Source organism: Quercus robur, chromosome 2 (genome assembly GCF_932294415.1).
Source record: "Quercus robur chromosome 2, dhQueRobu3.1, whole genome shotgun sequence".
NCBI classification, from domain to species: domain Eukaryota; kingdom Viridiplantae; phylum Streptophyta; class Magnoliopsida; order Fagales; family Fagaceae; genus Quercus; species Quercus robur.
In genome coordinates this window covers 88,809,759-88,833,096 of record NC_065535.1, presented here as the reverse complement: position 1 = coordinate 88,833,096, position 23,338 = coordinate 88,809,759, and the positions used below count along the sequence as shown (strand labels likewise).

At 36.0% G+C, this 23,338-nt stretch overlaps 2 protein-coding genes across 2 annotated transcripts; both read right to left on the bottom strand.

Annotated features, from left to right (window-relative positions):
- Nucleotides 1-18: 18 nt before the first annotated feature.
- LOC126715682 (protein REDUCED CHLOROPLAST COVERAGE 2) lies at nucleotides 19-16,838 on the bottom strand. Its single transcript, XM_050416422.1, has 23 exons — nucleotides 16,206-16,838; nucleotides 15,849-15,910; nucleotides 15,555-15,647; nucleotides 13,505-13,577; nucleotides 12,596-12,922; nucleotides 11,757-11,821; nucleotides 11,482-11,613; nucleotides 11,320-11,361; nucleotides 10,715-11,239; nucleotides 10,472-10,629; nucleotides 9,716-10,238; nucleotides 9,458-9,520; nucleotides 9,270-9,371; nucleotides 8,335-8,655; nucleotides 8,148-8,240; nucleotides 7,951-8,052; nucleotides 7,745-7,849; nucleotides 6,388-6,521; nucleotides 5,292-5,475; nucleotides 4,103-4,234; nucleotides 3,902-4,014; nucleotides 2,810-2,888; nucleotides 19-2,671 (listed from the first exon to the last, which is right to left on the bottom strand). The coding sequence occupies exons 1-23, from the start codon at nucleotides 16,273-16,275 to the stop codon at nucleotides 515-517; spliced, it is 5,655 nt and encodes a 1,884-aa protein (XP_050272379.1). The 5' UTR covers nucleotides 16,276-16,838; the 3' UTR covers nucleotides 19-514.
- A 3,289-nt stretch (nucleotides 16,839-20,127) lies between these two features.
- On the bottom strand, nucleotides 20,128-21,277 carry LOC126705080 (uncharacterized). Its single transcript, XM_050404034.1, has 3 exons — nucleotides 20,959-21,277; nucleotides 20,639-20,838; nucleotides 20,128-20,595 (listed from the first exon to the last, which is right to left on the bottom strand). Exons 1-3 carry the CDS (start codon nucleotides 21,275-21,277, stop codon nucleotides 20,128-20,130), a joined length of 987 nt encoding a protein of 328 aa, XP_050259991.1.
- Between the last annotated feature and the right edge of the window lie 2,061 nt (nucleotides 21,278-23,338).

Genomic DNA, 23,338 nt, shown 5'->3' with positions numbered 1-23,338 from the left:
TAAAAGATCAAAACTAAATACAGGCAAGAAAACTGAAGTTTATTGTTGTACATTGTCCATGCAGTCATCAGTCCTAAGAGTATGTCCTGGGAAGCATAAATAGTCCAAAGTTTATTTCTGTTTTCATAAGGCAACTAACAAAAATTACAGCAGGGAAAAAAAAAAAAAAAAAAAAAAAGGATGAAATGAACAAATATAGGGAGATTTAAGCCGTTGACTAACTACTCAGTAGGTCCTTCCGCGGTAGTTGTGTTTCTTTGGCTTACCCCGCTTATTAACTCGACTCAAAATTTAATATACTCCTTCCTCATCACTGCAAATTCAAACTGTACGAGTGTATTCACAATACCTGGGCTTGCAATCAGTTATGCCGTAGATTAGCAGAAAATGAACTTCCGCAGTCATTATCTGGCCTTCTGTAATTCACTGTACCTTACACTTCTGTTGTCTCACAGAAATACAGCACTGAGCTGTGAACAAATTAGCTGTCCAAAAAGGAATTCAAGATCCTTCTTCAACTCGTAACCTCAACAACCTCAGATTCACTGTCACTGTAATCTCCCCAACATTTGGTTTGTTTTTCCTCAATCACTGCAGTACTGCAAGTATCTGTTGCCACGACAGTGTCACCAGCCACTGGGACTGTATCTGTAGTTTTCTCTTCAATTTCAGGATGACTATTCTCATTGTCTGCAGCTTCATCTTCTTGCACTTTCTGCTCAATCGGCTGCTTTTCATGTGCAACATCTGTAGAGGACTCATCAGTACTCACCTCCACTGCATCTTCATTTTTGTTTTCAACAGTGGTGTCAACATTTACAACTGTTGGTGATTCTAAAGGATTGACTGGAGATGCTGGAAGCCCATTTTGAGTCACTGGAATACCATTCAGTGATGCTGGATATCCATTTGGTGACACCAGAACACCATTTGGGGATATGGGAAAACCATTTGGTGAAACTGGAATACCATTTGGAGAAGCCAAATAACCATTTGGAGATACAGGATAGCCATTGGGAAGCCAAGGATGGCCAGGTACAAACTCAGCTGCATGTGGGTTCATCATTGTAGGAGGGCTAAATTGATTCCCATCTCCAGTGTTTTCACCATTGTGGAAGCTAGCTTTATTACGTGGAACCCGATTTCCGGATCTGTTATAGCCACCAGATAGGCGTGGACCATATGGAACCCTTGCTGTTGCTGACTGATGGGGTGATCTACGGACAGGATTGACTGGAATTATTGGGGGAATATTAATTGGTGGGGGCAGAATTCCTCCATGATCTTTAAAGCCTGGAACTGGAACTGAGCCAAAGACAGGAATTGTGGATGGATTAAATGGAGGTGCAGCAGCAGATAGTTTCTTGGCTGTCTCCTTTCCAGTTTCTGCTTCATCTTGTTTTTCTCCTTCAGTTGGCATTGGCTTAACACTTAAGCCACCATCAGATAAATCATGCTGATTTTCATCTCCATCTGCCACCCTTTCTTTAGAAATGGAGGCATCTTTATCAGGCAAAACAGTAGTCTTTTCAATTAAAGCAGATCCTGAATCAGTGGAAGTTGCTTGGCAACCATCTTGCACAACTGTTTCCAACACTTCACTTCTCAAAGAACTAGTGTTTGAATCCACCAAGGTATCAGGATTCTCAACTTTAAGAACTACAACATTTCCTGTTTCTGCTTCATTGTCTTTAACAGCATCACTCTTTAATTCTACCTTATCACCTTTCACTACCATATCTCGAGAACCACTCTTTACAACCTTGAGGGGTTTTGTAGCCACAAAATCCTTGACTTTTGTTTCTTGCTTTTCTTCTTCATTGATGGTGCTTTTTGATTCCTCCTTAGAAACCTGGAGTTGTTTCTCTCCTTTGGGGTTTTTAACTGTTTCTTCCTCCACATCCTTTACTTTCGTCACTTCACCACGAGTGACCTCTGTCACAGCTGCCTCCTGGCTAACCTGTGGATTTTGTTCCTTGGGAACATTTCCTTTTGGCAACTGTTCCACCACTGCCTTCACAATTGTTCCAGGTGGAGCCAAAGCAACTTCTTTGTAGGAGAAAAGTTTTCCAGCTGCCTGAACACTGATTGAACTTGCCACATGAGCAGCCTTAGCAGCTTGATTAGTGGAAGCTGGGGTAGCAGGGGCTGACTTTGGGTTAGCAATTTTCTCTGCGACAGCCATTGAGGTGCTAGAATTATTTAACTTAGGGCTGAAGCTTGCACTCTTAACATACTTTTTCATAACAGGAGGAGCAGGTCCAGTTGAAGCAACAGGCTCATTTTGGGTCGCCCTTGGGGATGCGAAATTAGTGGACTTTCCACGGTATCTTGATGAAGGGGGTAAATTCATAAAGTTTGTATTAAGTTTTGCTAGGCTTGGCCTCTTTGAACTAGATTTGCGAGCTGTAGGTGAGCGACCCTTTGGAACAGCTTCTTGCCATCCTTCATCAGATGTGTCATCTTGTGCCAAATCATCATTTTTATTTAGTATCAATTGATCAGAAACGCTTGAATCAGGTTTGTCATCTCTAGGTTCTGCAAACTGAGCTTCAGATTTGTTTTCTTTATCACTTGCATTTTCTGCAGAGGGATGACTAGGCGACAAAATTTCATCCTTTTGATATTCATCTGATACTGTTTCCCCATTCTGGTCCAGTTTGCCTTTAACCTGTATGATAATGGGAAATCATATTATTTTGGTAATGAGAAAGAAGATGAGAAGACATAAAAGAAAACTAGGCTTTTTTTTTTTTTTTTTGGATAAATACATAAAAGAAAACTAGGCTTAAGCTAGAAGCTTTTTGACCTTGGCACGAGCTTTCCTTTGGGCATCTCTTGCTCTCATATCTGCATCTGGGGTTATATAATCCAGAAGGTCCGATACACTGATCCAAGAAGGGTATATATTATTTTTTTAATAAGTAAATAATCATTTTATTAAGAAGAGGAGAAATCTCTAGTACACAGGAGTATAAGAAGTGAAGATATTGAATATAATTGTTAATCAGCTGAATTAACTCATTTTTTTGAGGGACGAATAATTTGATGGAATTACGAATGGGCTCAGTATTACAAGTTTTTTTGTAGTACAGGGTATCAAATATATAGGAGGCGGCCGAATTTCTTCTTATCTTTTATTGTATCTATCCTATATATTAATATGTTATTAATTTTAATTTTCTTTTATAAATTTATAAGATAACTTAATAAGGTATTCTCTTTATCCTTTATTCCTTCAAATATTTCTAACTTCGAATTTTCTTGATTCCCATTTATTTTTTTACAGTGTTAAAAATTGATTAAAAAAAATGTGGTCACATAACTCAATTGCAAATTTGATTTGATCAAATTTCAAACAGTCTGTGTAGGGACTAACTTTGAAACATTTCAATTCATATATAAAAATCTGTCAATAGGTTTCTAATCACATAAACAATAATGATGACAACAACCAGCACCAGCAGAAAGAAAAGAACAGTATGGCCAAAATCATGCATTAACGAACTGCTGGAACCCTTTCAAACAAAATTGTTAATAAAGTTTGACTGACCAATCATAAATTAAGTGTGACCAGGGGCAGTGCTAGTAAGGAGATATGTTCCCCCCACCCCAAAAAAAAAAAAAAAAAAATAGTCAGCAATTTCTGGCTCTGCCTCTGAGTGTGACTACTGAATCAGCACATAATCTTGGTAAAAGATCTCCATTAACTTATCATTTAAGCAATGAATTCCATCTACAAGGACGCAAAACCTTGGAACACATAATGAGCAGATTGAATGCATATATCTTTTAAGTGACCAGTTATAATCCTTTTGGCTCTTTACCATCAGATGAAAGACAATCAGTTCAACAATATGGATTAAAGCAAAGGCACAATTATTTGGTTTGTAATTATTACCTTAAATGACCTTTGCTGGAGATTGAGGCATCTGGTTTTGGGGTACCATGGCGTGCAGCTTCTTGCTGCTCTAGAGCCTTAGACTCAAAGTACTCGAGCCATGCAGCCGCATCCTACATAAGTTCATTGAATACAAGTATGAGGAACACTAATTACTACATAGAATGAGAGGCAATCATCATATGCCAAACATAATCCTACCTGTGTTCGTAGATCCTCAGATCCAAGTTTGGCCTGCAGTATCTGTAGGGTAGTTTGTTCATGCTGAACACTTAAGGAGTATGCCTCCATCAAAGAGAGAGCAATTGCTATTGCATGATAACTGGCAGCAGTCTGAACAAGAGAGAATTATTGTTAAACATGGAAGGACACAAGCAATCAACTATGTTTCCAACTCAATTATACCCATATAGTCCTAAGTTCAAGGTATTAGGAATATAATGGAAGGACCTAATTGACTATCATCAAATCCTTTTAAATATGACTGCGCTTATAAAAATCTATAAATATTTAACATATTTTAGGTTCAAAATTATTAACATTTTCAAACAATGGGTTGGTTGGTTGTGATTGTTTAGGATCTTTGATTCTGCAATTGAGAGCCTCAAGAGGAAATTTCAAATCAGTGAATGTAATCACAGCTAGCTAGGTCAGTACCAAGTTTCATGATGATAAATATATTTTTTGATAATATAGGGAACCTTGACCCACCCTAACTTTACCCATTCTAACCATACTACCAAATCCATCTTGCCCATTTTGTTTTAGATTTAATTGCTTAGCGCTTCAAAGAAAGTCTAAAAAGTCAGTGAAGAAAATTAGACTGAATAAAATATAAAGAAGTTCAGTTGGTACAGCACACCAATGAATTATTTAACTGCTTGAGTGCAATAAGCTTCCCAAAATTTTTATTTTCCCTTATTATTTTTTCTTTCGGTTTGAATTAATTTATGACATGGAATATTTGAATAAAAAGGAGTGGAACATTGCCTATTGAACAGTTTTTTTTTTTTTTTTTTTTTTTTTTTTTTTTTCTTTTCGTGTAACCCTTTTTCTTGGTAAGTATTTTCCTCTGCAAAGTGTTTGGATTTCAATGTTTTTTTTTAACAGGTAACAAAACTTATATTCAACTTCAGATCATTGGTCACATACAGTTTTGTCTTGTACATCTTAATGAGGCTTGTAGCATTACTCTACATTTCAGATCATTGGTCACATACAAAATTTATGCTATTAGTAATAGTTGTAGCATATGATCCTAAACTATTAGTAATAGTGTTATTTCCATAACATAATTACTAATAGTTGTAGCATTACTCTACATATACCTACTTTTGTAATTTATAGTTACAAGGAGAGAGAGAGAGAGAGAGAGAGAGAGAGAGAGAACCTGTATATGATCAGCCCCAAGTAATCTTTGGTTACATTTCAAGGCCTCATGGAGATACCTAAGAGCAACATGGACATTCCCCAAACCTTCTTCCATCATTGCTACATTGATATAGGTGGCAGCAGTATTCGGATGAGAAGGCCCACATGTCAAGTGCAAGAGGTACAGAGCACGATTGACGTACCTAGAATTAGGAAAAGATAGGAATAAGCTATTATCTTTTTTCTTAAGGACATTTCCTTGATGGAGAGCAAAAGATGAATTGAATTTAATTGTCGTTCTATTTAATAAAACAATTTCATTCTATACTTGTATCTCCATGGGTTAGTTCTAATTGGTTCCATGGTACATCCTTTTTAGTTTTCAATTTTTTGCTGAGCAGCATGAGTTGAGTAGCATTAGGATATAGCACATTACATAGTTTTCATAATTCACCCTGCTGATATAGTCTTAGGGACATGAATACTGTAATTTAAGAAATTTAGTGTTTCTTATGCAAGTTAAAATTCCTTGACTTTTTAAACTGTTAAATCAAGTTAACATTTTAGCCTCTCCCTAGACATTTTTTAGTAACCTCAAACAACAGTGCTCACTTTTAACTTGTAAATGAGTTTTTGAAACCTCTAATTATATGATTGAAAGCTCTTCCAATTTTTTTTTTTTTAACTTCCTTGCAGATGACAACAGACTGAAATGGAACTGCTGGAACTAAGAAATTGATCAATACTTTGAATGCACATCATATTGTAAGCCCACTGAACAAGTACAGAGCCATCATTTGATTGAACGGAGCACTATTTTATGATCTTTTTAGCTATGCAGGTGCGGTAATATATCTCACTCAAAAACTTTTAACCTAAGAAATTGGGATTGACGTACACTAGAGAGCATCTAATGGTAACAAATGGGAATAGCATAGAATAGCTTATTGTAGTTCCCAATATCTATGACCAAGGTGCCTCATGCATACATTCAAATACCAGAGTGTGCAAAGATGTTCCTGATACTAGAAGCAATGAAAAAACAAAAAGAATAGCCACCATAATATTAATTCATCTAGGAAGAATTTATTTTATTAGTAAATACAGAAGCATACTTCAAGGCCAACTCTGTATGCTGAAGCCGATAGTAGAAAACAGCAAGATCTCCATAGCTTTTCATGGTATCAGGGTGATCAAGTCCAAGCTCTCTCTCATTAATATCCAATGCTTTTTGTTGATAAATGGTTGCCTAAACCAGGAAACGAGTTCAGCATAGTAAATAAGTCTAAAGCTTGACATTAAATGCCAAATAGAAATTATATATTCATGCACAAAACATGTGCAAATCTTGAAGCAAAAAAAAATATAGAGATCTATTTAGAATAAAACCGTTAGTTTTAATCCACGAATTGATTATTACTCTTTTTTTTGTATAAGTTTTACTTACAAACTTATTAATATACACAAGGAGGAAAATCTCATGCTTTAAAGTTAAAATGTACTTGGTGCATGCTTATGCATCTATATATATATTGGATAGGTAAAAAAAATTATCTTCCAGCAAACCTTGACAAAACCCTAGAAAGCACATGGAAATTGGCTACTTTTGGTTTTATAAGAATGAAATACGTTTTGAAGTCTGATTAGTCAAATACAAAGCAGAAGTGTTTCTTTCAAATTCCTATTGACAATCAGCATAGTAAAATCTGTGTGACACATATACTTTTGTATTATTCTACCTTTTTCTCTTTATTTGACCTTGAGCAAGTGTGCTTCCCTATCCTCTATATATATATAAAGAGCCTAGAAACAGCAGATGATAACCAAGCACAGCAGCTAAAACCAAAACACAGAACGCCTTACAAGCTGAGAAAAAACCAAGACATCACTACCCATCTAACCAACTCAAGCCTCAAACCAAAACAAATCACTGAGAGCTTTCTAAAATAGTAAGAGAAATTCCCATGGTACAAAACAGGGTCCTCTTCAAAATAGGACACTTATTATAATCTTATACAATGTAAAATAAAATCAGAATATTTAAAATTTTAATAATGGGATTATTTTCCCTTTCTCTTTATTTGATCTTGGGCATCTCTCTGTGTGTGTTTGTGTGTGTGTACAATCTGAATAAATGTTTCTGAAGGTAATTTGGACCACCAGTATCAGTTTTTACATACCAAGAGCTTAGAACTAGATTTAAATGAATTTTAGGAATGTCACAAATCAAATTTTCGAAGAGAAGTAATATAAGACCAAAAATGTTGGTAGGTTGGTAATTCTATCAAAATCTGTCACACATTCAGCATAAGTGCATTTGTCAATTGAAATTCATGCAGACCCAAATAATATTTAATACAATAAATCAAGATGCAAAGTGTTTCGTCATCTAGACAAGATACACATTGACAGCACATATCACTTGTCATGCAATTCATTCATATAGGTATGCATGTACTTTTAAGCATATACCTGATTAAAATCCCCTGTATGGTAGAGAACCACAGCCAGAAGACTATATGCTCCAGCTGTCATTCGATGATAAGGACCGCAGACAGACACAAGTTTCGAGAGTGCCTTCAAAATTCAATTTTAAATAATATTTCAATTAATTGGAAATTAATTTAGGTAAAGAGAAGAAAGAAGAAATAAGACCAAAACGAGAATTTTTTCCGTACCTTAGTGCCATAATTAACAGCGTCCTCCAATTTACCTTTATCCAGGGAAGTCTTGGATGATTCCAACAACGTACGCCCATCAGCAGATGAACATGCAACATGCTGTGAGAAAGAGTCAACATTGTCAGAGTACTGCAAAGAATCCTAAAGGGAATTACGCATTCCAGTTTTTAGAGTGAATTAGTAATATATGTTACCTTATAGACAGGGACCATGCTGATGATATCTGATTTCCTAAAAGGTGATGTACTCTCCATATCATAGTCCCTAGGAACAAGCTCAAGTCCAACCTGACAAAAGATGACTCCCTCTAAAGCTGGAGAAAAAAATATATATGCATTTTCATGTAAGGTAGATAATAATGAGACAATCTTTTTAATGAACCTTATGGCACAGCCCACGAAGAATGGCAAACTTTCTCAGATCCTGGGAGCTTTCATATTTCCAATGCCAAGAAAACCTTTTCAAAAGGAATGTTTCCACCCACTTCCATTTTATATTATCATCATTAGTAACATCCGCATCAAGGTCTTCAGGTGATGGTGTTCCTAACAATAAATTCAAACATGATGCTATTGATGCAGCCAAGTCAGCACCATTATCAACTGCTGCTACAGCAGCCTGCAATATGTGCTTGTAGGCTCGAACAACCATCTCATGTATACAGAGTGATTGAACATGAGGAAGCTTATCTGCAAGTTCAACCTACAGTAACAGAGGAAAATAAGCTTTGAGTCTCAGCCCTGTTATATATATTATTCTCTGAAACATGTCATCATGAGAGTAAGCAGAACTTCTTGTGCTAATGACTAAGGTGACTAGGTTGAGAAGAATTTCTATGGCGTCACATATTTATAAATAGGAGGGAAAGGAGGAAAACAATATATAACAACAGCTTTAAAATGTGGAGAGCAACAAATAAAGGCAACTAACTTTGCAGTAGCTTCAGTGATTCAAATCCTTTGAAATAAACAATCTCCCAAAAGGAAGAAACCATACTGAGAACTTGAGACTTCAAACACCTCTAATCCAAAGTGATCTTTGGTAACAGCATATAGCAGCCTTCTCTGACATTTGTCTTTGTTTTTAGTGCACATTTGGTGGCATAGAGGCATGGCATGTGTCAGTGAGGTGCAAACATTTGGTTTGAATGTAAGGTCTAAAGTAATATAGGGCAATGTTTTCTTACCCCAAAAGCACCCCCAAAAAAAAAAAAAAAAAAAGATGAAGAAGAAAAGAAGCAGCAGTCCAATTATCATGAATGGTCAAAGTAGAAGTGATAGAAATTCAAAATAAAACTAATAAGATAAAGCAATTACCACGCGCCCTAAGGAACACATCTGCAAACCCCTGGTATGCATAAAATCTGTCAATGTCCTTCCATCAACCGGTGAAAGTTCAAGGGAACCAAAATCTGCCACCTAATAAAATTTTGAAGTCACACCCATCAAACATGTTTGTCAAACACCTCAGGGGTGAAGAACACTTATATAATTTAGGAACTAACCAGCTTTGGAAGAGCTGTATCAGCATAGTATTTATGAGCCATTTCAATCAGCTCATCAGGCAACTGCAAATGGTAAAGGCATCACACCACATATAATTAGAAAGGTTACATGAGATGAAGCAATAAGAAAAACTGCAATTATGTATGGAGAAGAATTCTCAACACCAAAAACTTCAGCTCTTGGTTAAATGAGCTTCAAAACCTTTACAGATCAAATTGAATTAATTAGTTATTCTCAGGAGAAAACAGCTGGCAAACCTTATGGTGAAGACCAGTCTCTGATTCTTTAAGGCGCAAATATGCTGGTTCAGGAAGCAGCTTTTTCCACATCATTTCCTTCTCCTCATCTTGTTTCTCCAATTCCTTCTGACTAATGTAATCTGATTTCTTGTTTATGTCAGGGTTGTTACTCATAGAGACTTCCTTCCCCAATTCAGTTTTGCTGCTTCTGACATCCGTTTTTCTCTTTATATCCTTCAGCAGTCCACCTTGCTTCCCAAGGCCCTTTACAGCAGGCTCAGACTTAGCTTCTTCCGGTTTCTTAGACTCGGTTTTCCCTGAAGCCTGGTTTTGTAAATGTTGCACCCAACAAGCTCCAAGCTCCCATCTGATAGACCTAGTCTGTTTAGTGGGTTCTTCCTGCAACTTCAGCAAACTTCCTTCTAATATTTTCCTTACCAAAGACCTAGAAGCACGTAAATTTTCAATATCTGAACTCTGAAATCGTTGGCCCATACTCGATGATTGAGGCATAGATGGCTTGTGTAATAGCATTCTCAAGCTGAAAGGTAACGTAGACAAAAAATTATATCAATAACTCATAATATCATCATAAAGCCAATGCACCATATGCCACCAAGAAAGGCTGCTAAGTAAGCAACGGTAAGTATATAGAATACATAGTTTACTTGTGAACAAAGTAAGTTTCCCAAAAAAATAAGTAGTTGATTGATACCATACTCTGGTTCCACAATTACACAAATGAATATTAACCCTTTATGTAGAATGACTGACCTGTTGACATTCAAGGCATTGGCACCTCCGTCAGGCTGGTCCTCAATGTCAATGTCTTGTGGAATGGGATTCCCCTCCCAATTCACTTCGTCTGAAACTTTCACAACAGCTGTGTATCCACAATGTCTAACTACCACTACACTTAAAGTAGAAGTATCCTACAAGACCAAAAGATGACCTCAGCAACTAATACAACATGTTTAGACAAGTGACAACATAATTTATTTTAATTCATTTACTGACATGAACAGTAGCGCTCTCATCAGCAGTTATGCCTTTTAGTAAATTTCTCTGAGCAAGCTTTTCCTGTGACAATCCTAGAACCTGACTCCCATCATTTTTGCAATCCAACTTTGTACTCGCATCAGGCACATCTCTTGTCAGCTTAATAATTAAATCTCCAACTCTTTCCTCATGCAAGATTGAAATGGCGGGATCATTTAAAGAGCATTGATTACTGTCCATGAGATGCTTAATTGCTGCAACAGCTTTAAGAACTGAAACGTCGACAAATAAACTGTGAAGCAGAAAGGCTTTCCTATCTCGAATCTGCCTCTCTTCTGCTGTCTTACAAGGCATCGCTGCCAGTATGGCAAACTCCTTTGCCCACTGCCTGCAATCATGTTTTCCATCTCTTCCCTGCCCACCCCCATTGCCTCCCCACTTATCATCTTCGATGGGAAGTGATGGGAAAACAGATGGATTATCAGCAACAACTGGAGGGACAACCCATGTGTTTGCCCGAAAACCATAAGGAAGATTGCCAAACTGAAATAAAACACGTGAATGTAAAATTATCTTCTTTGATTATTATCAAAGTGTCAAAGTACATAGTGATATATACATACTTTATTGTGCTCTGTGAAACCTTTCATAAGGCCTTTGTATGCCTGCAAGCAAAAGAATAGTTTGATGAGTACTCCGGCATTTGAACAGAACCAACACATGAATGATACAGACATGCACATAGAGAAGAATTAAAGAAAAAGACAAAACAAATATAAACTTACAGCATCGAAAGCCCTGCTTATCTGCTGCAGCAGACCAACCAAAGAGTGACTGAGAAGAAGGCGTTTCCCAGCAGGGTAGAAACCATTTCTGGAAGCAACAATTGTCGTTGGTTTCCCGCTGCAAACTCGAACCTTCACATTCACAATTACACACCATACCAAACAAATTCATGAATAAATTAACCACAGCCAATCAGTTCAGTGGATTAAAAGTATAGCCAGTTTCACAGCAATATAATCAAATAATGAAACAAAAGAGGGGTTGCAGTGCTCACATCAATTTGAAAGAAATCATCTTCTGTTTTATCTTCAAGGAAAGGACGAGTAGATCTCCGAATATCTGCAAAGAGAACCCAAGACAAATCAACAAACTAGCCTCTGGGTTGAAGTTTGAAAAGACAATCATGCTTTGCAAATTTCAGTTGTTAAAGGACATAATTAAATCCATCAAAAATTTCAAGAATGAAATCAAAACAACCTCATTAAGTCATTATTAGTTCTCGAGAAATGCTCGGGTACTATAAATATTAAAAAGGGTTACAAACTAATGTGACTAATTAATTGTCGACCCATACCTATCACACAATCATTACAAAATCTAACGTAAATAAAAGACATCATGAAGCAGCCACATTACTCAATTTGCATAGAAAAGAATATAAAAGAATTTTTTTTTAAGAAAAATTATTAGGCATTTAACTTCTTTGTTGAACTGAGAATTTCAATATATATATATATATATATTCACTCCAATTGGAATGCATTAGTTTCTATGATATTGCCAAATGGAAAACGGATACACAGATCTTAACAGTCTAGTGGAAATCAATCGATGTCAACTTATCTAATTTCTCTTCAAAAAATACAATGATTTTCATAGAGCCTATGATGATTTTTTTTTTTTTTTTTTTTTTATAACTATATATTTTACTTCTAAATTTTACATATCATGTAGTACCAAAGTTTAGCCAATTTGTCTAACATCACGTTATTATTTATTGTTAAATATGAAAGTCACAGTTTAAGCATACAAAAACTTACTTACACTGAGCTCATAGAGACATTTCCACAAACAGTTAGCACGCAAACGTGAGAGAGAGAGAGAGCAACTCACAGTGGAGAGGCGGAGTGAGATGCGAGAAGGAGAAGAAGTCGTAGAACTCTCCGAGCCTCGGCGGCGGGCACATCGACACGTCAGCTTTGTCGTTGGCATCGGGTGCCACGTGGAGTCCTGGACCCGGTTTCTTGTCGGCCGGCTTGGGATTGGGCTGGTCTCCGGCATTGTCTGAAGCTTCACCGTCAGCCGGTCCAGGCTCTTTGGGCTGGGTTCGAGGCGCAGGTTTGGGCGAAGACGAGGAAGGAGAGCCGAAGAAGGTGGTGCAGGCCACTATGTCCAGGAGTCTCCGGATGTGAGCGATTGCTAACTCTTCCGTGTATTCCTCTGCCAAAAAAATTTATTTAAAAAAAAAAATCGATTGTTGCACACAAGTGTGGATGGAGTCCAGCGTTTGCTACGCGCGTTTAAACGACCGTTTTCAATTTTTTAAAAAAAGATATGTGAATGATAAAGTGTATATAAATCCATGTTTAAAAATTGAAAACATATATGTGTTACACATGTATCAAACAGGTCCAAAACTATATGAAATCAATCTTGTTTCAATAAAATAGTAAAATGCGGTTTTCAAAAATGTGAACAAAAAGGCTAAAAAAATAATAATTAAGTATAATAAAATTGGTAAGTTATTATTAATTTTAATTTGAATTCATAATATATATTACTTTTTTCTCATTCATAACAATCAACCTAATATTTAAAAAAATTTGTGAAAGCATTTTGAAAAGTATTGTGAATATAATATTTCTTTTTCTAAAATAATTTATTAATACATGTCATGCATGACTCATGAGGAGAACCTTATTTGGTAGAGATCCAGTGAAGTAGGTGATAGGGTTAAGATTGTGGTTTTGGGATTGAGAATAGATATGGACCGTCGGATTGGAGGAAAAGAGGTGTGGGTACCTTCAACGATGGTGAGATGGCAGGGTTTGAGCGAGAGGATGTCCACTGAATCTTTCAGACGTGGTCCTCGCACCTGTTAAGACAAGCCACAAAAAAGAATTAGCCGTTTTTCTGGTCGTTAATTTCGTTACTACTCTAGGACTGGTGGGTCCCATCTAAACTTTTTTTTTTTTTTTTTTTTTTGAGGTTTCTTAAGAAAGGAAAACACACACAAACGAAAGATGGAAAAGAAAATATGAACGTTACAGCGAATAATTCCATATCCTAATCCTATCTAAAACAAAACAACAAAAAGGAAATATGCATGTAAATATATGATGCACTTTATTGGTAGCCGCAATCACAAAAACCAACAAGCAGAGAGAGAGAGAGAGAGAGCTCAAAACTGAAAAACCACATGACCCAATTCGGGGAAAGACATAAATTGCAACTTGGGCATGGAATGGCCCAATATCAATGGGTTGGCCATTTTTAATGTTGACTGAAAACTACATGACCTTCAAGCCCCCCACGTTTACTCAAAAGCAACACACCAACGTGAGACCCACCTGAGTCTGCCCAACTTCTTTTGTCTCCAATCAATTACTCTTCGGAATATTTTTAACGGACACGTTTCAGATTTAAATATCTTCCATTCTACTATAATTATTAAATTATCTAAAAAGTAAAAAATCACTCCAATAGGGGCTGAGCCTTCTTAGGTCCCGTTCAACTCGATCTAGTTTCTATATTGGTTTTCTTTTTTTATTTATTCTATTTCATGGATGGGTAGGTAAATAGGTTCTCAAAGCCTAATTTTATAATGTTATCAAACAATCAAAGTAGACTAGTTTTATTTATTTATTTATTTTTGGCAATTGACAACATAATCCCATCCCTTTCCACTTTAGGACCATTCGAACTTGGGTCCATGAACTCTTCAAGTTGTTAGGGAAGGGAAGACTAGTTAGAAGAAGAGCACACCCATGTGGGTCCCTTTATGTGTTGGTGCTTTCTGTTTTTAAGAAAGTCTAAAAATCTCCTTTTAAAAATGTAAAAATAAAAAGGTCCAAGAATCCAAGTTGGGCACATGTTGAGAGAGTTTGGATTGCGCTTTGCATCTTTAACAATGGGTCATGTGCACAGTGCACGGGACCCACGAGTTGTCTAATTTAGCAAAATTTTCATTAAAATTAAATCTCACGGTACTATTTACATATTTAAAAATTATTTTACTACAGTGTTTTTATTTTTGAGTAATAAGTGATATTTAAACAAACTTGTTATGTTATGACATAACCCAATAAGGTCATCCATGACTAAGGACAAAACTCTCCACAGGTCAAGACAAACAAATCCCCACTCTTCCTTACCGTTGGAGTCTTTTTCTAGCTTTAAGACTAGCAAATGAAAGCTTTTATTAGGTCTTTTTTATCTCTAATTTTTGTGTGGTCACTAGCAAAAAAAAAAACAGTTGCTAGTAATGCCTAGACGTTTCGCAATATTACACGCGTAAGTAACATCTTTTTGGATAAGCTTATATAGATTTATCTTAAACGGAAAAAAAAAAAAATACAGTTTTTCATCTTTTTAATATACAACTCTAATTTAATATTATAAACAAAATTAATTACTAAAAATAAACTCCTCCAAACATTTAGAGGGTCATAAATTTTTTTTTTAATAGAGAAAATAAAGTTCTAACACAAATACACGAATTAGAAACTATAATTAACAAGCTTATTTTTAATATATATATATATATATATATATATAAACTCGGGTCTACCGTCATTACGAATTAACAAAGAATGAAAGCACATTACTAGTGGCTATCGCAAAGCAAATTGATGTGCAGATTTCCTTGCAAAGAAAGGGATTACTCAAGATAGAGATTTTATTGGTTATGTTGATCCTCCTATGGAATTACTCGAGCTTATACGCTCGGGCTGCTCTGGATTGTATCATAACAGGCTTTGTCCTAATACTTTGTTTTCTCCTTAGTTTTGTTGCTTAATGAATTCCAGTTTATCACCAAAAAAAAAGTACATTACTAGTGAAGGAAGAGTACCTCGTGTGATAAGGAGAAGTTGGTTAGGTGACATGTTTCGACATGGACACCTAAAAGTTTTCTCACATCTAAGATCTTGTCCGTAGAGATTCCCTGCAAACTCAAAGAAATAAACACAAAAAATTAAAAAATTAAAATAAACCCAAGAAAAATACGTGTTAAATAAATAATCTTATCGTGACACGTGCTCGAACCTTATTGTCCACCTTAGATTTGGCTCTGCTCGTAATTAAGTGTTAAAAAATCGTACCAAGTACGTACATTATTGGAACAAGAGTAGATGAACATTCATACCTTGAGGGTCACATGTGTGTCTTCCGGTGTTTCAATGGGAATCTCAATTACATTTGGCAAAACTGGATATGAAAATCAAAACTTTGTTATAAACAATGAAATTAAAGCTGAGACAATATGGTTTAAATTACATATAATTTAATTCACGAGAATACATGAAACCCAGATCAACTTATAAAGTTTAGCATAACAATTTGGTTCCAGCTATTAGTTTGCTCGAAATTTTGAGCTGAATTTCGCTAGTAAGGAACATATATAGAAGACAAAACATTACACTCCAAAATTTGTTTGTGTTTTTGCAATAGTAATATCCAAAGAGAAAAGAAATGAGTTGAAAAGACTGAAAAGAGTGTACACCTTTCTCTTCCTTTTTCTTCTTCTCTGCCTTGGCTTTATGTGGTTTCGCCTTTCCTGTTTTCGGAGCCATTGCACATCAAACTGTTGCCTGTTGGGTTAGTTTAATTTAAAGCTTTTTGGTTCGATTGGTTCTTGAACTGAAATAGCTATAACTTAGGATTGAATTTATAGAATAAAACAAATTCCTCAGCACACAACACAAACACTTTTGTAATTTCTCTCTCCTTCCAAAAGTTGAGAACTTTGTTCTTAAACTACCAAAAGCAAACAGTAGCTGGAGAGCTTAATCTCATCAACAAGTGCTCCATTTGACTCCAAAACTAAGCATTAACAAATCCATATGTATATAAAAAAGTTGAAATTGCTAATAATAATTTTAATGGAATGAATGATAGATTGGAAAGAGTGGAGTTGGGTTTGCTTTAGAAGGAGGTATTTTTACATGGAAAAGATTTGGAAAGGGACAGAGTCGTAAAAGGGAGGGAACTGAATTGAAGAGGGAATAATGGTATTGTTGAGCATATTAAAGGAGCTAAGTAAAAGAGGTTGCTAGGGACAGAGAGTGAGGGTAAGACGGTGAGAGTGTGAGAGAGAGGAAGATATAAGAGAGAGAGAGAGAGAGACAGAGAGAGAGAAGTGGATAGGATAAGCTAAGCCAAGTCCTTATACAAACGTAGAGAGTATAACGCTAGCGATTTCGAGCCTCTCATTTTTTCTCCTTTCTCACCCAGTATCTCTCTCTCAAACTATCTTACAATCCTTATTTAGATTTTTAGCTTTTTTTTTCCTTTTTTTTTTCTCTCTTATTTTTTTTTTTGAAAGCTTTCTCTCTTATTTTTTATTTATGTATGAAAAAAGTTTTGCTAACAACTTCTACTAAAAAATATTAATATGACTATATATTAACAACTAAAAGTATTTTGTATAAAATAATATCACGTTATCCATATCAAAATCCAATAAATGAGAAATACATGTACAAAAATAACCACTTGCTAACAATGCCTTTTAGTTGTTAGTGGAGTAATTATTTTTTACAGACATGTTTCCCACTTATTGGATTTTAATACAGATAACATGGTATCATTTGATACCAAATATCTACTCCAAACTAACACCCCCAAAAAATATTATCATGTGTCTATCTCTTCAAAAAATTCCACTAAAAATAAAACTCATATTCACCAAATACAAAACACAACCAAAAAATATCTTAAAATTTTGTATATCTCAACAAACTTTAACAAACCAAAAGGAGCAACATTGACAAAGATAGAACCAAAAGCAAGAGCTTCACAAAATAAAAAATTACTTGGGGATTTAGAAACAAAGATTGGTTGGGTAGTGGTGGCGGTCATGAAACGGAGATCGATTTGGTGGTGATGATTGCAAAATAGAGGTCGAGATTGGGGGTGGTGGTTGCAAAACACTAATCAATTAGGGGTGGTGGTGTGAAACAGAAGTTGAGATTGGGGTATTACAAAGGAAAGGTTGATTTAGGGATGGTGTTGATCACAAACAGAGGTTGATTTATAGTGATGTTGGTTGTGAAACAGTAATCGATTTAGGGGGAGGGTTGTCATGAAACAAAGATTAAGGGAAGGGGAAATTGAGCTAAGGTTGAGGTTTTTGTTTTTGTTTTTTGGTTGCAATGGTGGCATTTAAAGGGAGGAGCTAGGGAGGTGGGCCGAGTGGGGAAGGGGTGTGGAGACTAGTAGGAAACTGTGTGGCATAAATAGTTTTAAGCCAAAAAATGGGTTATTTTACAATCAATCAAAAATTATTTTCAGTTTGTCCAACAATTTTAACTAGACCAGACACTTGAAATTGAAAATATTTTCAACCGAAATAAACATAGACTATGCTAAAAAACAAGCTATAAAAAATATAGGTATATAATGCTTATTTCTATGCATTTACCACTCTGTTTGTTTCAACATTAACGTTTTCTGGAAAATTGTTCATTTTCCAAAGAGCATTTTCTAGAAAACTATCTCATTTTCCAGTATTTGGCAACGGCCTTGAAAATGAGCTTGAGAATGTTTTTTGGTGTTTGGTATGCAATTTTTTTTAAAAATATTTCTTGTATAATTTAAAACATGTATATTATATAAACTAACTAATGTAATCATTATAAATAAAAAACCAAGAATGAATTTGGCTTTCATACTAAAATTTTGACAATAGATACAATCAAAATTAATTAGTTGTCAAATTTTCATGATCTCTACCACTCATCTTGCTTATATATATAAACAGTAACGTACGTACACACACACATATATATCAACCATTTGTCTATATATATATATATATATTTGATAGGGGAATACAATTTCAATAAGTATAAATAACAATAACTTTTAATTGTCTACTCTTTTTGTTGGTATACTAATTGTCTACTATGGTCAACCACAAATTTTTAATATTACTCTAAATTATGTATTTACATAATGTACTATATAATATGTCATCACTGCATAGTATCTACCAACAAAAAAAGTATTTGCTAACAAATGTAATTCTCCTAAACAATTATCATTCATTATATAACAATATTATTAGTCCACAGTAAAGATTGTCTCATGTAAAAGCAATTTAGAGCAATATAGGTGCTATGTTTAAAATTTTCATCTTTTACTTCATTCGTTCATTCTTCTTCTTCTTCTTTTATTTTTTTAATTTTATTTTTTTTGCACTTTATATACAAAAAAGAAGTAACTTTTGCCTGGAATCCATCAAACCAAAAATCTCTTAGAGAAAAAAGAAAACCGAGCTTGAAATTCAAAGCAAAAAATTGGGGTTTTGGTAGAGAGGAATGAAATAATTACCACTACAAATTTGTTCTCATTTGCAAGTCGGAGCTATTGACCGATCAATGAAGGAAAAAAAAAATCTAATCAGAGAATTGTGTTATAGAGGGGAAGAGAAACATGGAGAAAAGAGAGAAGAGAGACAGTTAAAGAGAGAGATATATGGGAAGAGGAGAGACTAAAGTTAGTGACAATGAGGGTGTGAAGAGAGAAAAAGTGAGAAAACTTACCATGAGAGAGAGTAGACGCCAAAAAATTATGTTTCTCACGGCTATAGACGAAAATAATATTTATAGAAAATGCAACGCATGAGAAAGAGATTGTTTTCCAAAAAAAAAAAATTGGAAAATAACCTATAGAAAATAAGCCTTATTTTTATTAGGATTTTCTGTTAACCAAAGATAGTTTTCCATTGACCAAGTTTTTTGTGTACTACCAAACATTGAAAAATGTGGAAAACTATTTTTACAGAAAGTTTTCCAGTGAAACAAACAGAGCATACATGTTTGCATATTTTTTAAGTGAAAGGTGTGTGTATATATATTGTTGGATATTTTTATAAAAAATATTATATTTATTTTTATACTCATTTATGTGTATCAATTATCCTTTAATGTCAGATACGTTGATTGCTAAATTTTGAAATTCAAATATAATTCAAAATTTGAATACTTTTTGTCAATGGTTTTAATCAGGAAACTTATGAACATTAACGTGATATTAATACCATAATTGCCAACATATTTGGTTTTATTACAAATATATACTTTCCATTCTAAACGTTTTGTATTCAAACATTCTTATTTAAATATGACATAATAACATTATATATGGAATATTTTTTAGTACTTAAATGTACAACTATTGCTAAATTATTTTACATTATAATAAGTTACCATGTATATACAAATGATTACTATTTGGTTTAATGGAAAGCAGTCAAACAACTAGCAATTTTTTTTTTTTTTGAAAACGCAACTTTATATTAAAACTTAATGTGCATCAAAGTATAGAGCTTCCAAAGCCGGTTGAGGGGATTCCTCTAACCAAATAATGTCATCATTGATACAATATGCAAAACGAGCTAGAGAGTGGGCAACGGAATTAGCTTAACGAGCAACACAGGACAGCGAGCGGACATGTAATCTCGTAGCCAGGCAGTGGATGTCTAAGTACAAATGACCCAGCCTAGAATGAAGCATGCGTGAGCTTGAAATGGCATCCATAACCACAGAGTTGTCTCCTTCAAGTACAATGTCAACGAAGCCCGAGTCGGAAGCAAACTCCAGCGCCTTCCTGCAAGCCAGCACCTCCACTTCCTCGCTGTCAAAAACAGCTAGTCCTCTTGCAGATAGAGCCGCCATAACCTCTCCACCATTATTTCGGATCACCACCTCGAACCTCGATGCCTCACCATCCTGAAAGATGGCTGCATCAAAATTAAGTTTGTAACTCAGGCCCGGCGGGGGATTCCACCTTGAACTTCTCGCACTGACTGTCGACACAGCCAACTGAACTTGGGATTGTTTAAACTCTTCCAAGAATTCACCAGCTCTTTTCACCAGCCGAGAAGGGTCCTGAATCACTCCACCAAAGGTCACTGTATTGCGTAGCTTGTACGAAAAACAACTCCAACTCCTCCTGAGACAGCTTCAACATTAACTCCTCCACCAAGTGCAAAAAATCAAGTTGGCCACCCTTTCCTTTCTGTAACTTCCTCATGCTCCCAGCCCATATGTCCTGAGCCACGCCACATTCCCACAACACATGCAACTCTATTTCACTGGTTCGTTTACAGAGTACACAGGTGCCATCTTCAACTACATGTTTTCGGAGCAAGTTGTCACGGGTAGGAAGAATACCATGACAAGCCCGCCACACGAAAACTTTTATTTTATTTGGAATGTGCATCTACTAGATCTTCCCCCACAATTACTCACTATCTCCTGCCATTGAGCTTTCCCCCTGCATGCTCGCTTCCTTCATGACTTTACATGCCACCCTATAACCTAACTTGACAGAATAGTCCCCATCTTTGTTGAAGAGCCAAAAAATAGAGTCAGCCATGAATCTTCTACTAAGTGGGATTCTAAGGATTGCATCAGCATCTTCTTTATGGAACTTCGTCTCTATCAAGTTTCTATCCCATGCACTAACATTCCAGTCAATAAGTTCCACCACCCTCCATTCCCATTCTACCTCCTGTGGTTGGTAAATCACCATGTTACCAGGGTGATTTGATATCCACTTGTTTGTCATGACTCTAATATCAGATCCAGTTCCCACCCTCCAACAACATCGACGTTTTAGGATTTCTTAAGCAGCTAGAATGCTTTTCCAAACATATGAGCTGTTGGGGGCATCCTTTGCCTCCAAGAAATTGCTGCTTGGGAAATACCTAGCCTTGAAGCAAGCATAAGCCAATGAACCTATATCCTGGATCAGCCTCCAACCTTGCTTGGCAAGCATTGCCAAGTTAAAGCACCGAATGTCCCTAAACCCCATGCCCCTTTCCCTCTTTGGCTTAGACATCAAATCCCAACTCTTCCAATGGATCTTCCTTTCATCACCCACCTGACCCCACCAGAATCGAGCACACATGTCGTTGAGTTCATTACAGAGCTTCAAAGGTAAAATAAAAACTCTCATAGTGTATGTGGGAATAGATTGAGCTACAACTTTAATAAGTACCTCCTTCCCCGCTCTCGACAACAGTTTACCCTTCCAACCCTAAAGCTTTTTCCAAACTCTATCCTTGAGAAAGGAGAAAGTTTGATATTTAGATCTACCAATCAAAGTTGGTAACCCTAAATATGATTCAAATCTTGCGACTTCCTTTACCCCTAAAATATTCTTAATCTCTTCCCTATGCCTTGCTTCAGTATTGCTGCTAAAATAAATGGAAGACTTCTCCAAGTTTATGCATTGCCATGAAGCCAAAGCATACAAGTCCAAGATCTCCATCAACACTTGCACTTCTCCTTGGTTTGCCTGGCAAAATACTAGAGAATCATCTGCAAATAGAAGATTAGAAATACAAGGAGCTCTTCTACAAATGGACATCCCATGAATCTGCCCCTTCATCTCAACTTTGGCTAGAAGTGAAGTAAAACCCTCTGCACACAGGAGAAACAAATAAGGAGATAATGGGTCTCCCTGTCGGGTCCCCCTAGATGGTGAGATATTACCAAAAGGTTTATCGTTAATGCATACAGAGAAAGAGGGAGTGGTAACACAAGACATGGCCCGGTCAATCCAAGTCTCAGGAAACCCCATCTTTTCCATAATGCCTTTGAGAAAAGCCCACTCAACCCTGTCATAAGCTTTACTAATGTCCAGTTTCAAAGCAAGAGAGCCTTTTTTGCCTTTTTTACGACAATGCATAGCATGTAAACATTCATAAGCAACCAATATATTATCAGTAATGAAGCGGTTGGGAACAAAAGCGCTCTGGGTAGGAGAGATTATCTGGGGAAGTATTTGTTTCAGTCTGTTGGCTAAGATTTTAGAAATAATTTTATAGATTACATTACAAATGCTAATAGGTCTATAATCAGACATTTTTTTATGGGGATTTAATTTTAGGGATAATAATAATATGGGTATAATTCACATCAAGATCCATATTTCCAGAATTCAGAAAATCTAATACCGCTACAACAACATCATCACCCACAATATTCCAAAATTTTTGGTAAAAAAGTGCATTTATACCGTCGGGTCCAGAAGCCTTTGTTGGTCCCATTTGGAACAACGCTGCTTTGATCTCATCCACACCGTAATCACTGGTCATAATCTCGTTCATATCATCAGTAACTTTTTGCTGAACGACATTCAAACACTCCTCCAACCAGTCACATGTACCTGCTGTAAACATCCTCTCAAAATAACTGGTGGCTACCTAACCAAAATCTGATATTCAGAAACTTTTTTGTAACAGCTAGCAATTTTTTGTAACATATATTCATAAACTTTTGAAAAGGTATTGTAATAATGGGCCATTAAATGCATGGCATTATGATCCTTTCTTTTTGTTCTTAACGTACAAAGTTTGGCTAAGACTACTTTTGATATCCAGCTATATTATATTACTTTCTTTCTCTTTTTTTTCTTTTTTTTTTATGAACGAAAGAGGAGGGGGGGGCGGGGGCGGGGGCGACCATATGTGGCTTACCCCCCAGGGCATGACTTGATAGGGGCACCCCCCCCCCCCCCCGGCTAGGGAATGTTGGATTGAGCTATAGCTACTGTGACCGGCGTGCCACAGACCTCACTCCAGCACCCCAAGAGAGCCAGTGGATGAGGCGCAATGCATGCTAG

Excerpts from the sequence above, each read along its gene's own strand:
- LOC126705080 (XM_050404034.1), bottom strand. The coding sequence starts at position 21,277 with ATGACAAACAAGTGGATATCAAATCACCCTGGTAACATGGTGATTTAC. Across the intron at positions 20,839-20,958 it reads AAGCTCAATGGCAGGAGATA|TTGAAGATGGCACCTGTGTA; the intron begins GTGAGTAATTGT and ends GAAAACATGTAG. Across the intron at positions 20,596-20,638 it reads AGGAGTTGGAGTTGTTTTTC|GACCCTTCTCGGCTGGTGAA; the intron begins GTACAAGCTACG and ends GGAGTGATTCAG.
- LOC126715682 (XM_050416422.1), bottom strand. The coding sequence starts at position 16,275 with ATGGCTCCGAAAACAGGAAAGGCGAAACCACATAAAGCCAAGGCAGAG. Across the intron at positions 11,614-11,756 it reads ATGATTTCTTTCAAATTGAT|GTTCGAGTTTGCAGCGGGAA; the intron begins GTGAGCACTGCA and ends GTGAATGTGAAG. Across the intron at positions 4,235-5,291 it reads TTGGGGCTGATCATATACAG|ACTGCTGCCAGTTATCATGC; the intron begins GTTCTCTCTCTC and ends TCTCTTGTTCAG.